This window comes from Lepidochelys olivacea (genome assembly GCF_965140295.1).
Source record: "Lepidochelys olivacea isolate rLepOli2 genome assembly, chromosome: 11".
NCBI classification, from domain to species: Eukaryota; Metazoa; Chordata; order Testudines; family Cheloniidae; genus Lepidochelys; species Lepidochelys olivacea.
The window spans coordinates 5801501-5818417 of NC_140421.1; the positions used below are offsets into that span (position 1 = coordinate 5801501).

The window sequence follows — 16917 nt, forward strand, 5'->3', positions numbered from 1 at the left end:
GGACCAACCCAAACTGCTCGGTACCTTGCAGGATTGAGCTGATGCTGCCAGACCCTGCTCATTGTCATACTCTGCAGAAGGACAGGGGTGGCAGGTGTCTTTGGCAAAGGAAGCTGCTGTTCCTGATGGATTGGACAGGGAAATGGAAACAGTCGAGAGATGTATGGGGACGAGAAGGAACATTCCTTTTCCCCTTCTAGCCTGAGACGTGTAAATCGTACCATACCAACAGCCAGGTAGAACCCTGCAGGTCCGCTGGGAGAGGCGAGGGAATGGGGCAAAGGAAGCGTCTTTCTCCACCCAATGTCCCCACTTAGTGGCTGAGCAGGATTCCAGCCTAGTGCTCTCTTGACCAATAGGTTGGGGGTGAATGACCAATTTACCAGCTGGCACACCAGGGCTACACAGGGGTATGATTTGGTGCATCAGGGATAAGGTTAGGCTTCTAGCAACTCCTTTGCATAGAGGGACACATTTCCAGCTGTTGTAAATTGGTCTATAGCTGCCAGGGGAAGGAGGATCCACCTGAGGATCAGGCCTGTGTTTTCTTTAGCAGCAGACACTGTAGGGAATCTCACCCCTTGACTTTGAAAATCGGGTCATTTGCATCTGCATCTCAGTTAGGTGACCAACGGTATGTTCAAAGGGCCACAGCTCTTAGTCCAAGTACCTGGGTTGGGAGCCGGGGAACATCCTTTGTGGGGCTCAGGAGAGACAAAGGACTTCATGCCCTTGACAGCAGAGGGAAAGTGGCTCCGATCTGTAACTGCTGCTCTGGCCTCAGTTCTGGAGTAGTCTTTATGGGCCTTGTGATCCCTGTGCTCTGGGGGTAGGTCCTGAAGAGCTGGTTCTGCATGGCGGTGGGTCCTTTGGCCCTACAGCACCTTGCACCCAAAGAGCTGTTGCATATGGCCACGCAGGAAGTCCTCCAGGGAGCAGTGTTCCAGGTTGCACTGACACCCTTCCCTCCCCACTAGGCAGCGCTGTTGCGAAGGTTTGTTTCATGAGCCTCCGAGCCTATGCTCACACTGAAGTCAACGGCAAAACTCCCAGTAGGGTTAAGCTCAGGAAGTTGAATTTCTCTCACAGTAAATACCTACCATGTGCGGCTGCACCTTACTGCGGTGCATTCCTTGGAAATTTTATCAACAAAGCTTAAAGGTGCTACTTGGCATCAAGGCAATTGTTCCACTCTTAAGACCTACTTCTACTCCCACTGAAGTCGGGGTAGTCCTTTCCCCTCCCCCTCACCTTATTTCAGTAGCAACAAGATCTGACCCCTTGTTTTCTGAGAGCAAAGGAATTGCTGGGCCAGATCCTCAGCTGCTGTACATCAGCATAGCTCCTACACTGACATACAGCAAAGGTTCTATCCCATCATCCTGCGCTGTTCGCAATAGAAACATTCAAACACCCTGATCTCAGCCTCTACACCTAGAGACTGCAAACAGTGGAAGAGAAAATCAGTTGTCAAGCTGGGTAGAAGCTGCCATTAGTAACCCATCAGGTAATTTCTTGTCAGCCATCCTGCAACCTCTTCCTTTGCTGTTTGCTGCTGAGTCAGCTAAAAGCTACAGCCTAATAGCATAAGTCAACTTTTCTCAAATCTCTGCAAGGCTTCCTCTGGTGTGAGCTTTAAAGGAAAGGAACATGGGAAATAGTATGTGCTAGGATTGCTATCCTTTACACAGAGATGCCTTGTACTGTCACTTCTAGATATACCCTGGCTGGAATAACTCAACCATGGGCTATGGAACAGATGCGATGAATGTATGATTAAGGAAGCTAGCATTGGGTACAGTTACAGTATCTGTTAGAGTCAATTTGGAGTATATTCTCTGTAAGAAGTAAGAAAGTTATATACTTAGATGGATATTTCAAAAGTCACCTGTCGACTTTGGATGCTCATTTTCCATTAAAATGAGTAAGAACAGGTCATCCAAGTCTCCATTGCCTATTTGAAAATCTCCACCCTAAGGAAGAGGGGCTTGATCCAAAGCCAGGGAAATCAATGGAAGGGCTTCCCCCTGATCTGGGTCAGCCCAGGTTTAGCAAGAAGAGCTGGTTTACAGTAAAAGTTCTATTTTTACTGCATCCTTGAGATTAGAGAGACAAGGTGGGTGAGGTAATAATTTTTATTGGACCAACTGCTGCTGGTGAGAGAGACAAGCTTTTGAGCTACACAGAGCTCTTCCTCGGGTCTGGGACAGGTCCTCAGAGTGTCTCAGCTAAATACAAGATCAAACAGATATAGTTTCACATTAGTGGACAAATCTCAAGGATTAACTTCTAAAGCACGACTTCATTAGATATCGAGTGGTCTTCCATTTTACACCCACATGTTGTGAATGTAATCGACATCAGACTAAAGGACACATTTCCACCCAGTGTTGTTTGCATCCGCAAACCAGTTAGCTAAATGCCTCTATTCTTTTGTCTGCACCTGCAAATGACTACATCTTCGAGATTGTGTTCACAGTTGATTTCACCTGCAAAGTTGCAGGTATACTAGTATTTTCTAAATGGATAACCAACCTAATTCTCAGTTACTGAGGGACAATCTCCACTTGTTGATATATTTTGCTTTCCACAACCAAATCTCTGTACAGCTTTTCATGAGTGATGAACCCGAGTATTCGGATTCTAATATTTAAACTGTATTGTTAAATCTATTCACCTAAATTTGGGTTATTGCTGATTATGTACTCTATGTATCCTATGACTTTTAAAAACTAACTTTATATTTGTGGATAATCTGAGCACTATACCCAAATGTACAGACACCCTTTTCCCAACCTATGTATTCTATACTTTTTTTAAACATTAATAATTTTTTAAAATCTATTAGAGAGCCACATTAAAGATCCACTGAAAAGACAGCTCTTAACACAGAATTTTGTTGAGAGCAGCTAGGCACCGTCTTGTTAATTTTTAAATTGACCAATGGCAGAGGAGTGACCGGTCTGGTTTTATCAGATGCACATCTGTTGTACACCAGGAGTGCTTGCAAGGGCCAGTAGTGGGGGTTGGATGTCAGGAGGTCTGGGATTCACTCCCATCTCAGCCACGGATTTCCTGTGTGATCTTGGGTCCTTGTTGCATCTGCATTTCTCCATCTGTAGAATGGGGTGAATGATATTTATCCAGTATGTTTAAAGAACTAGGAGTAAAAGGTGCCATGTGAATGGAGAAAAAGGTGTCAGAGAAGTTACATATCTGACTCTCCTTCCCCTTGATTTAAAAAAAAAAAAACTACAAAAGAAAATGAGCTCTTCCTTTTTTGGGGACGAGGGCTGGTCTTGTAGTAGGCTGGATCTCAGAAGAGATGGTTCCAGTTCCTGGCTGTGCGACAGACCTCCTGTGCGTATGTCTACACTGCATTGTAAAGTCAGGCTTAGACTCAGGGTTGAGCCCAAAACCCCCTTCCATCCACACCAGAAATCAGTCTGACTCAGGCCAGGAACCCCTCTGGATTTGAGCCTGCAGATCCTGATGAGGGTGGATGTGGGGTTCAGAGTCCCTGTCTCATTGAGACTCAGGTCCTAGCCCTGTGTGGATGCAGCTCAAGCCACAGACCTAAACCAGAAGGTCTGCATAGGCAGTGTGGACATGTTCGCAAGGCTGTGAGAGCCAAGTCCAGCCACTGTAAGCCCACAAATGCAGTATGGACACTCAAAGACAGGCCTTGCTCTCTGTCGCGGGTTGAAGCTCTGAGCTTTTACTACCCATAGGCATCTCATGCCTGTGTTGTACTCCACAACATACCCATTCACTGATTCCTGCTGATGCCTTTCTATTCCTGTTTTCAAAGTTACTTCTGACTTACGAGGACACTATGCGCGACTTCTGTGGAATTAATCATGAACACAGTCTTTAATTACAGGACATGTGCTGTAGATACCCAGCTATGGTTGCAATTACACCCCTGACAAAAATAGTCCTGTAGAACTTCAAAGAGACGGCTAGGATTTCACCTCTACGGGCTGCGATTGGCCACCTCTGGGCAGCTGCCACCATGTGTAAGCCACGGTGCTTATCTGCACACCATTTAAAGAGAGGGCCTTTGGTGGTGCTGCCTCATTGATTTGGGAGAGGGTCCGCTGAAAAGCAGCACCATTGAGCAGACACATGGAATCCATGCTCCTATCTGCTCAGTTAGTGCCTACAGGGGAAAACAGGACACAGGGTTCACTTCCTGCCTAGATAATGTTGTTAACAACCCAAGGCAGAATGTATGACCCTCCTATTAAAGGAAAAGTAAGCCAGGAAGCGGGGAGGGCGAATTCTTTGCCTCAGGGGGCTTTTTTTTTTTTAAACCAGCACTGCACAATAAAACTCAATCTAGTCCTCTGTCTCTCCCCCATCCCCCAGCATTCATCCATTCTTTGTATTTACTCAGCAAAGCAGCTCTCCAAGCAGCCACCAAGCCCCTCCTTGTTGCTCCAGCCAGGCACGAGTCCTATGACCAGAGTCAGATGCTATCAGATCAAAGGCTGTATTCATCGAGAGTGAAGCCGATTCGGGGAGGTAACCAAAGCGCAGAGGGACTTGGCAAGCAGTTTGTCCTCGGGGGGAATGCAGAGTTCAAGAAACTCCTGAAGAGCGTGGGAGGAGGAAGACGAGCCTTTGACATGGATTCAAGCAGCGTGATGGGTTCCAGAAGGAAACACAAGGGTCTTTTTACAAACGGGAGATAGTGACGTGCAGGGGGAATCTAAAATCATTCATCTCCTGAGTGCCATTGATTCCGGCTGATCCAGGGAGGTGAGACTTGCTCCCCCATGCACCAGCCTGGGCTGCAGGGAATATTCACCCGCAGGGAGAACTGCCTGGTGTACCAGAGCCCTCCTCTCTCACTCTAAATTGCTGTCAGAGCCTCCCCCTCTTGGACTGTGCTGGCCCCTGGCATGTCCCCCACAGGAGAAGAACAGCCCCAGTTAGCCTCCAGAGTTCTTTCTGCCTCAGCCAGAGCCTGGCAGAAGACAAGCAGGCCCTAAGCTGAATCTAGCCCTCTGAAGGGAGCTAACATTAAAAGGGAACTAAGATCCCAAATCAGCCAGAACCTGATCCAAAGCCATTGGGATCTATGGGAGTCAGCTCAGAGTCCAGGAGCTGATCCTCAGCTTGTGGAAACTGCTATAACGCCACTGACGTCAGTGAAGTTATAACAATTCCCCAAGTGAACATCTGTGTAGACTTAAAGGTTCAACCCTCTCTAAGCTCAAAAGCTTGTCTCACTCACCAACAGAAGTTGGTCCAGTAAAAGATATTACCTCCCGCACCTTGTCTCTCCAATATCCTGGGACTGACACAGCTACAACAACATGGCATGACCCTCTCAAATGCCTTTATTTACCTGCCGAGACCTCAGGACAATGAGCCTAAATTTTCCCTGGTAGAGACAGAGCTGTGCGGAGAATGGTAATTCCATTTTGCAGAAGATTTTGATATTTTGAAATTTGGTTTTGTTCCGATTCAGAGTGAAAAACAGACTAAAAATGACTGTAATCAAGTCAACCCGCAACCTTCTCTTTGCTAAGCTAAATTTAGCTCCTTGAGCCTATATTATCTATATGGTCTAGGAAATATTTAGTCCTGCCATGAGTGCAGGCGATTGGACTAGATGACCTCTTGAGGTCCCTTGCAGTCCTACGATTCTATTGGTATAAAGCATGATTTCTAATCCTTTAATCATTGTCAGGGCCCTTCTCTGAACCCTCTCCACTTTATCAACATCCTTCTTGAATTGTGGGCACCAGAACTGGACACAGGGTTCCAGCAGTGATCGCACAAGTGCCAAATACAGAGGAACCTCTCTGTTCCTTCTGGAGAGTCCCCTGTTTATGTATCCAGGGATCACATCAGCCCTTTTGGCCATAACATCACACTGGGTACTCATATCCACCATGACTCCCACATCTTTTCTAGAGTTACTGCTTCCCAGCATCGGGTCTCCCATCCTGTAGGCATGGCCTACATTCTTTGTTCCCAGATCTAACATTTACATTTAGCCATATTAAAATGCATATTGTTTGCATGTGCCCAGTGTACCACATAGTCTAGATAACGTCTTTAATCCATTTACTGTGTGCCGTGTTAATTGTATACTGTTCCAGTTATTTAATCAAAATGTCACGTAGCACCAAGTCAAAGCACCAGAACTCTACGTATATAACATCAGCACTGGTACCTTTATCATCCAAACTGGTAATCTCATCAAAAAAAGAGAGCAGGTTAGTTTGACAGGGTCTATTTTCCATAAACCCATCTTGATTGGTTTTAATTAAATGACCCTTCTTTAATTCGTTATTAATTTAGGCCCATATCAGCTGCTCCTTTATCTTGCCTGGGATTGATGTTAAGCTGACAGGCCTATAATTACCCAGGTCATCCCAATTACACTTTTTAAAAATTGGCATATTAGCTTTCTTCCAGTGTTCTGGGTCAACATAGCTGAAAGAACCACACCCCGACTGACATAGCTAGGCAGACCTACCCCCATGTTGATCGAAAAAATGCTTTACTTGATGTAACTACCATTGTTGAGGGAGACTGTGTTCTTACAGTGCTGGAAAAACCCCTTCCATCACTGTAGGCTGTGTCTACACTACATGGTTAAGCTAGCATAGCTACACCGATGTAGCCAAGGTGGTGTATTCCCTTAAGGGTACGTCTTCACTACCTGCCAGCTCGGCGGGTCGTGATCGATCTATCAGGGATTGATTTATTGCGTCTCATCTAGACGTGATAAATCGATCCCTGAATTGACGCCTGTACTCCTCCTTGGAAGGTTGACTCGCTGCCGTGAGGACAGCAGGGTAACTCGAACTAAGATACTTTGACTTCAGCTACACAAATAGCATTGCAGAAGCTGCGTATCTTAGTTCGAACCCCCCACCCCCCCACCAGTGTAGCCCAGGCCTAAGTGTAGACACAGCCTGAATCACAATTTGTTTCCGGGTCAGTTCTGGGGTGATACAGCTACATAGCACTCTTTCCTCAGCACAAACTGTAATTACTGCAATATGCAGTACTATAGAACTTCTGCCTCCATATGCGTATTTACCAAAATGTCAATACCTTACTGCAGCAAGACTGTGTGGCTTCATGGTTAGAGCCCCAGATGGGGGCTCCAGAGTCCTGGGTTCTAATCCCAGCAATTTCACTACCCTGCTGGGTGACTTTGGACAAATTACTTCCCTCCCCATGTCTCAGTTTCCCCATCTGTAAAATGGAGCTAATGATCCTTTGTAAACAGCTTTGAGATCTGCTGATGAACAGTGCAATATGAAAGCTAGGCATTATTCTTATTTAAAATAACTAAGTGTGATGAGGAAAAGAAAACTAGCTCAAAGTGCAGTTTAGAATCCCGAATCCACAAGCAAAACCTGCTGGTGGTAAGTGAAAATGAAAGGGAGCCTGGTCAAGATGAACTCCATGCGTCCTGCAACACAGCAAGTAAAAATGCCCCAGAATACAAATGAGAACTCCTACCTGACTGCAGGAAGAAAGTGGAGATGGAGATATTTTCTGTTCTAGCGTAGGCTCCAGAGACCAAGACAGAAATCTTTGGAGAAGGGAAGAGAGGTGGGAGAACTCCCAAAGGAAAGGAAATTCTAGGCTGAAAAAGGAAGATTTATGTCTTCCCAGCATCTGGTCCTGGCTTCCTCTCCTTTCTTCTCACTGCTGAACGTACGGAATGCCCTTGAAGGACAGGAAGAAACGACTCTTCATTAACAGTTATGATCTTCACAAGAGCCCCCAGTTTGGATGTGGCAGAAATTCCTGAGGAGCTAAGACAGGATGAGATCAGAAAAAATGGAAGGCTTAGAGGGGAGCAACAAATGTCAGTTGACCAGACAGGCAAATCAATGGTAGGGCAAACTCAGGAAACAGATGGTTCAGAGACCACTTGAAAGTCCATGTGGTCGCTCCATGATGAACACCAAAAATTAATTTTCTGCTGCCCCCAGCCTGCTATGTAATGGCCAACCAATGGGGGAGCAGTAATAATGCCACTGGACATAGGTGACCAAACATAGCCTGAAGAACAAATCCTGATCTTCTAGTTTATTCTGGTCATTGCAACATTTCCAACTCATGACTTTATTGCAAGGCTTGCAAGCACGAGCTCCTGGATAAACAGATTGCAAAAGAACCTCAGTTTTCATTAAAAAATGAATTTCTAGCCCTCCTGGATGCCAAGAAAAGCTTGAAAGTGGGCCTCAGTTGAACCCTAAAGACTCCAGAAGGAGACCCAGGACAAAGATACAAATAATTCAACATTTATTTTTCTTAAACAGTCTCATGATTTTCAAGCCAATCTCCTAATCTGTTGAGGCCCGACTCCTAATATCTGACTGCTTGGAGCTGGCAATATTGTTCTTATAATGTGCTTTTTGTCAATAAGCTCATATAGAAACTTTGGGACCTGCTTCAATTATCTGGCATGAGTTGTTCATCCACAAAACGAATCTATTAATCAATATGTAATCTTTCAATGAATATTTAGACATGCGCATTTCAGATGCTAGGTTGTTCATAGACTGTACACCTGGACTACTCATTATTTGCTCTATGTGATAGTTGGTCACATGGTATTGCTTCTGCTCCTTGACTGGATAACTGAAAGTTTTGAATAAGTACCAGAAAACAAGCATTCTTATTTGCATGAAAATACAGATGTTGGCATGGACAACACAACCCCATTTGTGCAAATATTTGTAAATAGGGAATAAGGCCTTGTCTAAACAAGGGAAACTGACTGACAGATATTCTGGAATAACTATTCTGGTATAATTTACCTTTTCTGGAATAACTTCCCTATGTGAATACTCTATTCCAGAATGAAAGTGATTTCATTCCAGAATAAGTATTTTGTTTCCAAAGCAGAGCAATTACTCTGGAGTAAAGTCAGCTTTATTTCAGAACAGAGTGTCCAGATGGGAGTTATTCTAGAATAGTTATTCCAGAATAGCTGGTCAGTTTCCCCATACAGACAAGAAGCAGCCTGAATTTGGTTGAGATATGCATGTTCAGAACTGTTCTACGTTCCATGGTTTGTAACAGCTCCCTAGGGGTCATAATACAAGCGGGAGATCACTAACGTGCTGCATGGTCGAGCCACGCCATCTCCAACCACTGATGCACCTGTCATGGTCACCAGTCTTGTGACTGGTCCACAAACAATTTCCATTAACTTCAGGGAGTGTCAAGCATCACCAGCACTTTCTAATTCATAATCCTGGTCTTTAAATAAACTCTTCCTGAGGCCTTTCCGTTTGGAGGCCCATTAAGGCTATGCCATTAAGGATGTCCATAGACAACTGGCTCATACGAAAATGTTTAATATTTCCATCTTATTTTCTACCACCTTCTTTACACAGCCTAGGATCTGAATTCCTCCTTGCTGCTTAAAAAAAAAAAAAAAAGTGACTGTACATTGACCGGATGACATCATCTTACTTTTTTCAGGTTTTTAGAGGCATCTAAGTTATAAAAGGGGAAGGTGTGAGCATGTGGATGTTGGGTGGCGAATAGTGTCATGAATAGAGAAATAAAACATACTCACTCCAAGCGGAAGCATGAGAATTGAGAAAGATACACACATACATTGAAAACCATTTGGTAGGTTCCATACACTAAGTGACTAAAAGATATTCTCTGTTTAAAATCAGTATCTATATCAGAAGGCTTTGTAGGTCTTCTAGCTTAGATGGAACACACACACACACCCTCTGGTATTGACTCTGCAATATACGGCCTGTCATATGTTCTCTTTTATAATGTGGACTGTCCCATAAAGTAGGACATTTTAAACATGAGCGCTGCCATTAAGAAACTGAAACAGTCGCTTATCAGTCACAGGATGTCATGGAGCTGTCTCAGGTTGTGCTTGAAAGCCCCCCTGCAACTTACTGATAAAAAGCTTAACTCCTTCTCAGGGCTTATCTGAAGAAGAAAGAATTAGACCCTCATGAAATAACAGGGTTTTTTATAAGCTAAAAATAAGAGAGCGAGAGAGAGAAATCACTTAAAAACTTTATAATACAGCAGAACGAGTTTAACCTGCTGTGATTTTCAGCTAAGGTTTCTGCTTCATCAAGAAAGAACCCCGTTGTGAAACCTATGTCAAAAGAGAAAAGATGTGAGAGGCTGGTCTCTTTCATAGATTAGAAGATTAATTAAAACAAAATCACATAGTCAAATGTCTTACTGGCGAAAACACACACAAGGCATACCACTGTGTGTATAGAATATGAGAGTATGGAATGGATAATCACTTTCAATTGGACTCTGATGTGAACTGGATGATGCTGATTCTTGGGAGAAACTCATGGAATATGGATCTTATTTCTGCCACGCATTGCGATCTGCCAGCCTGCTGTTTTTGCACTGTAATATCATTGCTGAACATGGTTGAATTATTGGTTGCAAATAAATTATCCAGCATAGTCTTTAATTTTTTCTGTTTATAAATCATTTGCAAACCAATCCTGATTTCTGCAAATGTCATCATTCCTCTACCAGATAGTTTGCAGGAACAGTTATCAGCCTGTGGGTAAAATTTTCAAAAGTATTTAAGTGACTTAGATAGATGGATCTATCCTATCTATCTAAGTCCTCTGTTCAAAAGTTTTATGGGACTTAGGAGCAGAAGTGCCTAACTCACTTTTGAAAATGGGACCTCAATCATCTGAGCAGTGATGGATGCACTGTATTCCATGAGAGCCCAGACTTAAAGATGCAGTGATAACAGCTATGTGACAAGGTTACGATGCACCATGCAATAGTGCTAATAGGCCTATAAATTTAGCTAGTTATAACCTGGATCATTCAAATCTGCTGTATAATATGTATGTTTTAATTGTCGGTGGCAGAGTGATCCCGATAAATATCAAGGGTCATGCACTTGAAGAAAAGCAGAGACTTATTTGTATGGGTATTTTTTAACCTACATTTGTGTGTCCAATTACTGCAATTTTGTACATACATCAAGTCTTTGCATTTGCACATTTCCATATAGATACCTATGAAGATGGGCACAATATAAGAGCCTACATAGAATGGACTAGGTATATCCAGTTTGCATGCAGAGTCATGGGAATCATAGAAGATTAGGGTTGGAAGAGACCTCAGGAGGTCATCTAGTCCAAACCCCTGCTCAAAGCAGGACCAACACCAACTAAATCATCCCAGCCAGGGCTTTGTCAAGCCAGGCCTTAAAAACCTCTAAGGATGGAGATTCCACCACCTCCCTAGGTAACCCATTCCAGTGCTTCACCACCCTCCCACTGAAATAGTGTTTCCTAATATCCAACCTAGACCTCCCACCTGCAACTTGAGACCATTGCTTCTTGTTCTGTCATCTGCCACCACTGAGACCAGCCGAGCTCCATCCTCTTTGGAACCCCCCTTCAGGTAGTTGAAGGCTGCTATCAAATCCCCCCTCAGTCTTCTCTTCTGCACACAAACACAAGCATTCAATTTCACATGCATTTGTGGGTGCATTTTGGGCCTTCTCTTTTTAAAAATGGGGTCAGTGTAATCCACCACGGTTCCTGACTCATCAAATACTCTCAGTGCTTAGCAGAGAAGTATGTTTCCTTACTCAATAGCCTCCAGTCTTATTTAAAATGTACTGTTTCAGACAGAGCCTCCACTGATGAGAGGCAACAAAAAAAGTTTAGGTCCAAGTCATCAGATTGTCCAGTGAAGGTTCCTCAGGGACTGACTGTGGCTTTGCCACAAGCCCAGAGTGAAGGGCAGGACAAGAGACCAGCTGGTGACTCTGGTCCTTGACTTTCCCCTTGCTCCAGAAGGGAGGTTATGGACTAGCCCTTTGCCTAGCACTTCCCCCTCCAAGCTATGCTGGATGGTGCCTTGCATTGGCAGTACCCAGGCTCCAATCTCTCTACACCCATCAGCACAGGACAGGAAATAGCCTCATGGAGGTTGTTCTCTCCTTCCTGCTGCTCCACACAGCCAACGTGGGGCATTAGAGGCTGCACCCTTTGAAGTATACACCCAGGCTGGTGCTCAAGGGCTTGTCCCTGCTGAGTGCCTTCTCTCCAAGTTGCTGAACACCTTCAGCTCCCGGTGAAGGAGCTGGGAATGGACAGAGTTCAGCAGCTTGCAGGACTGATCCCCCATTCTGCAAACCCTTACTCCTGCGAGTAATCCACACTCACATGAGCAGTCTCTTTCTCCTTCAACTCCCCTGAAAAAGTTTAGCAGGCCTGGGCTCTACAGTGGAACTGGAAATCTTCAGAGTCCGGGTTAGGTTTTCTAACAGCAATCCACGTGATGACTGCCTACACCCACTGCCTCCTTGGGGGGTGGGGGAGGGATATGGCTTCACCACATGGTTCCCTTACATGCCATGATCAGAAGAAGAGAGGCTGAGAATTTATTTTCCTCCCATATTCCTCTAAGTTCATAAAGCTGGGAATTTTAAAATGGAAACATTCCTCTTTCTGTTATGCTCTTTCAGGACCATTAAGAATATACTTGTATACAAAGAAAGAGTGAGTAAAAATCCCTTATCATTCATCAGTAAATGCAAGAGGTTCACCAGAGCACCCTAGCGATTAGGTTACCCAACACCATTCTGTCAACCTCACAAAACAGCTGTTATCTGGCATCCCCAGCCAGTATCAAAAAAATTAGTGTAAGATTAGTCTGATGTACCGCTGATGCTTTATGGATATTTACACCAGCTTCAATTCTTTTCATTCTGCTTATCAAGCAATGCAACTTTGTTTTGCCAGACGCAGTCCTGCTCTGTTAAACATCTGTTGTCTGTACTGTTACAGGACCTCTCAACACACCGGACTTTAACATCTCCTTGATTAGAAACTGACTGATGCCAAAGCTACTGGATTTGTGCCAGGAAAACAAAACAGGCCCACATGGTAATAATGCTCTGAACTTGCATATGTAGTCACCAGAAGGCTTCCCCTTTAATTGAATTTGGTTCTTATTTTGTTTTTTAAACAATGTGGCTCACATTTACCATGATGCAAACTGAAACAGGATACAGGAACATCCTGTCTGAATCTGCAGGAGAAATTGCGTTCAGACAGTCGGAAAGCAGACAAACATTATTTCAATTCAACACTAGGTAAAGGGGTGCAAGTTTTGTTTGTAACCATCTATAGTTTATGGTTGTAAAAATGGCTTTCAGAGTCTGACATGGTCAAAAACTGAGAACTCCTTCCTAGATGTTACAGAAAACAAAATGATTTGATGGGTACAGTTGTTTTCTCATTCTGTACTGTTTTGAGATACCGACACACCGAATTAACACTTTAGATAAATCAAATGTTGGGCCTGATTCTTGAGTTCACTTATGCTACTTTTAAACTGGTGGCACTCCACTGATTTCAGTGCAGTTACTCCTGATCTACACTAGCACAAGTGAGATCTGAATCAGGGCCTGAGAGTCCACTCCTAAACGCCTTAAGCAGGCAAAACTCCTGAGTAAAGCTTGGGCTTCTACATAGTCAACAACACTGCACAATCAATAATGTGCATTTCAGCGAATGAGTGTAACTCCCCCATCCCACAAGACATTTGAGAGCAATAGTTATAGTAATTTACATGTCTGAAAATAAGTGTACAGAAGCTCCCAGACACCATAGCATCTTCTTTGGGTTTTTTTCCCCTTCTACTAGCAGTGAATAGGCTTAAATCTTGTCAAAGTTACTGGAACCGACAAAAAAGATGGAGATGATTTTTCAGCTTTTAAGCTGGTTTCTACTTGCAAAAAGACCAGGGGCAAATAAAAATCTTCGGTGAAAATTCCAGTGATTCTTTTCTTTCAATATAACATTTCTGCTCAATCCATCTATATCAATTAAAGCTTGAAAACCATTGTCAATTTCAAATTTCATATAGACCAGTTCATCCAACAGCAATCCTGGGACCAAGAGTTTAGGTTGGCTCTTTTCCCAGCACTCCCCTCTGTATTGTGCTTTTTATTACAGGGATCCATTGTGAGGATCAATTCCGTTTTGATGGGTTCATTAAAAATTTGCTGTGATGTTACCAAACTGGTTATATTTGAATTAAAACGGCAAACCTCTTCCAAAGCCATTATCTGGACGGTGGGTCACAGTCTGCTGTCCATTACACCATTGAAACCCAAAGTATTTCCAGAGGTGTCACTGGAGTTACTCTAGATTTGCAGGTTTCAGAGTAGCAGCCGTGTTAGTCTGTATCCACAAAAAGAACAGGAGGACCTGTGGCCCCTTAGAGACTAACACATTTATTTGAGCATAAGCTTTTGTGAGCTGTAGCTCGCTTCATCGGATGCATTAAGCTGTAGCTCACGAAAGCTTATGCTCAAATAAATGTGTTAGTCTCTAAGGGGCCGCAAATCCTCCTTTTCTTTTTTCTAGATTTGCATCAGATCAGAATCTGGCCCTCAATTTTTTAATATTACCCCCAAAATATTTTACCACGGGGTGATTAAATGGCATGGTCACTTGAACTTCCTGGGCCAAATTCTCTCCTGTGCCACTCACTTAAGTCAACAGAACTATGTCAGCATTGACTTTTCCCTCCTATAACGTTACTGTGAGAAAACCATTCAGTTGCCCTAAGACTGTGTTTCTAAAGTTCCCAAAGCAAACATGCATTGTAACTTTAAATATAGACTGACCGTTTTTGGCTTGCATCTCATATTACATACAGTTTGGTGTCTCTAACTACACGCTAGGCAGCACCGTTAATATCTCAGAAGAGAGACACTAAGCCTTCTGAATGCTCTATATTTTCATTCCTTATGGGGAAAGCATTTACTTTATATTTTCTCTAAACTAGCACTTAGAATGAAATGTAACAAATTTTCATATGCTATATTGAGGAATTAAACTGTGCAGAGGTCTGTTTCAATTCTCTCTGTATCTCACACACACACACACACACACACACACACACACAGTGTTTCATTGATATCTCTTTCCTTTAAGAGGACCCCAGGCAAATTGGTTTGCAGAACTTGAACTTGTATTTTTAAAAATCAGCTGGTTAAACAACAGACTTGTAAATTCACTGTTACTGCAGGGAGGGGGAGGAAATGGGGTACTCACATGGTGATGGTGTTCCATTTTTTTGGTCATTCATAATTTACGCCTTCAGAAATGCCTTATTTGTGCTGTCGGGTTTTTTCCCCCCCTGTTCAGAATCGCCGGCTGGATTAAACTGAGCTGCTAGAAAGGCAAGGAAGAGACCAAGGACACAGGAGAATGCCGCACTTGTTCAGACACTCCTTGCCGAGTTCCTGACCCCTTTGCAACTGGAAAAGGAAACAGCACATATGTCATTCTTTTTTGCCTTTCCAGCTCACATGAGCGGGGAGGGGCCCCCCCCTTTCAGATAGCAGTAACTGCTTGACGTATCCCAGCCCCGCTGCCTTCCAGGAACTTTGAATCTTCGGCAACAAGTAGAAAGAAAATGCTCTTAAAAGTGCTTGGTTTCAATCACAATCCAGCTCAGCGTCCTGGGCCAGTTACCAGCCCCATGGATATTAACACAATGGTAGATAAGTCACGGCCAAAAAAAGTGGAGGAATGCTGGGATGATTTCACAATGGGGTTTTCAAGTTCCATTCTGGCTTGGAAGCCTCTGCCATGAGATTCTAATTGACCCTCTCATTTAACGGGTGTAAATCAGGAATATATCCACTGAAGTCAGAGTGGTTACACTGGTGTAAATAAGAGGAAGGCTCAAGCCAGTGATTAAAACACTCGGCTTGCTATTCAGGAGAGTGGGGTTTAATTCCTACTTCAGCCACACGTTTCCTGTGTGACCATGGACAAGTATCTTAGTCTCTCTCTGCCTCAGTTTCCCATCTGTAAAATGAGGGTGATAGTACTTCTTAGCTCCTATACCATTTCTTTCTTGTCTATTTAGATTATTAACTCTTCAGGCAGTGTTTTTTTACTGTCCGTACAGCACCTAGCACAATGTCTTATCTCGGTTAAGGCCTCTAGGTACCACCAAAATACAAGGAATTAATAATAATAATAATTAATAATAGTCCATTAGACTCATACCCAAGTGGCTTTGTCAAGAACTGATCAATCCTCAGTTCTCATGGACTGTGTGGGTCAGTACGAATTCACAGCATGCCTTTGATGTCAACCACCCAGTAACAGTTTGACTCAAAGTCGGGTGGGTGTGGGGGGAGCCAGGAAAATCAGAATCAAGACTGAAGCTTCCCCTGTTATGCAGCTTGTTTCTGTTAAGTCAGCTAAGTGACCTGCTGCCAAATGCACTGCTATGTACTTGGCTCTCAATATTTATTTTCTAATGGTAGGGTGGGACGAGTGGCGACGTACACAACAAATCCAAATAAACTAGCCTTGTGTGCGTGCACCGATACTGTAAACCACTCGTATCAGCAGCATGTGCAACGGACTCTCACGGTGTGTAAAGAACCCTCGAATACCCCCTGGCATGCAGAGCACAGCAAGGCAAGGGCCAGAGGGACAAAAAACCCTGATGTGACCCCTCTAGCTTCAGTAGAGCTACGTCAGTTTATACCAGATTAAGGTCTGATTTAGAGTGGACAGACACCTGTGAATGAACGGAAAATACTGATGAGAATTCTGCTTGCCATTGTCTTCTGCTTCCCCATTCTACACCTAAAACATGCTGCATGCCCAGGGCATTCTGGATCTACACAGAGGGAGGGAAGGAGGCTGAGGTGCTGACAGGCACTTAGGGTGTGTCTACACTAAGGCCATGCTGTAGCATCATAGTGTAGATGCGTCCTACCTCAGTGAAAGGGGTTATTCTGCCAGGGTAAATAATCTGCTTCTCTGAGAAATTCTTCCATCCCCCTGCCTACACAGGGTGGTGAGTCAACCTATGTCACACAGGGCACAAAAGTTTTCACAGCCGTCAGCA

At 43.8% G+C, this 16917-nt stretch overlaps 1 protein-coding gene across 1 annotated transcript in view; it reads right to left on the minus strand.

The window, feature by feature from the left end:
* The window catches only part of GYPC (glycophorin C (Gerbich blood group)), a 40393-nt gene extending 24947 nt beyond the window's left edge, over positions 1–15446 (minus strand). The window contains exon 1 of the mRNA XM_084643957.1: positions 15096–15446. Within this exon, the coding sequence (XP_084500083.1) occupies positions 15096–15129 (34 nt within the window). The 5' untranslated portion in view covers positions 15130–15446. The remainder of the gene's footprint in view (positions 1–15095) is intronic.
* Positions 15447–16917: the final 1471 nt, after the last annotated feature.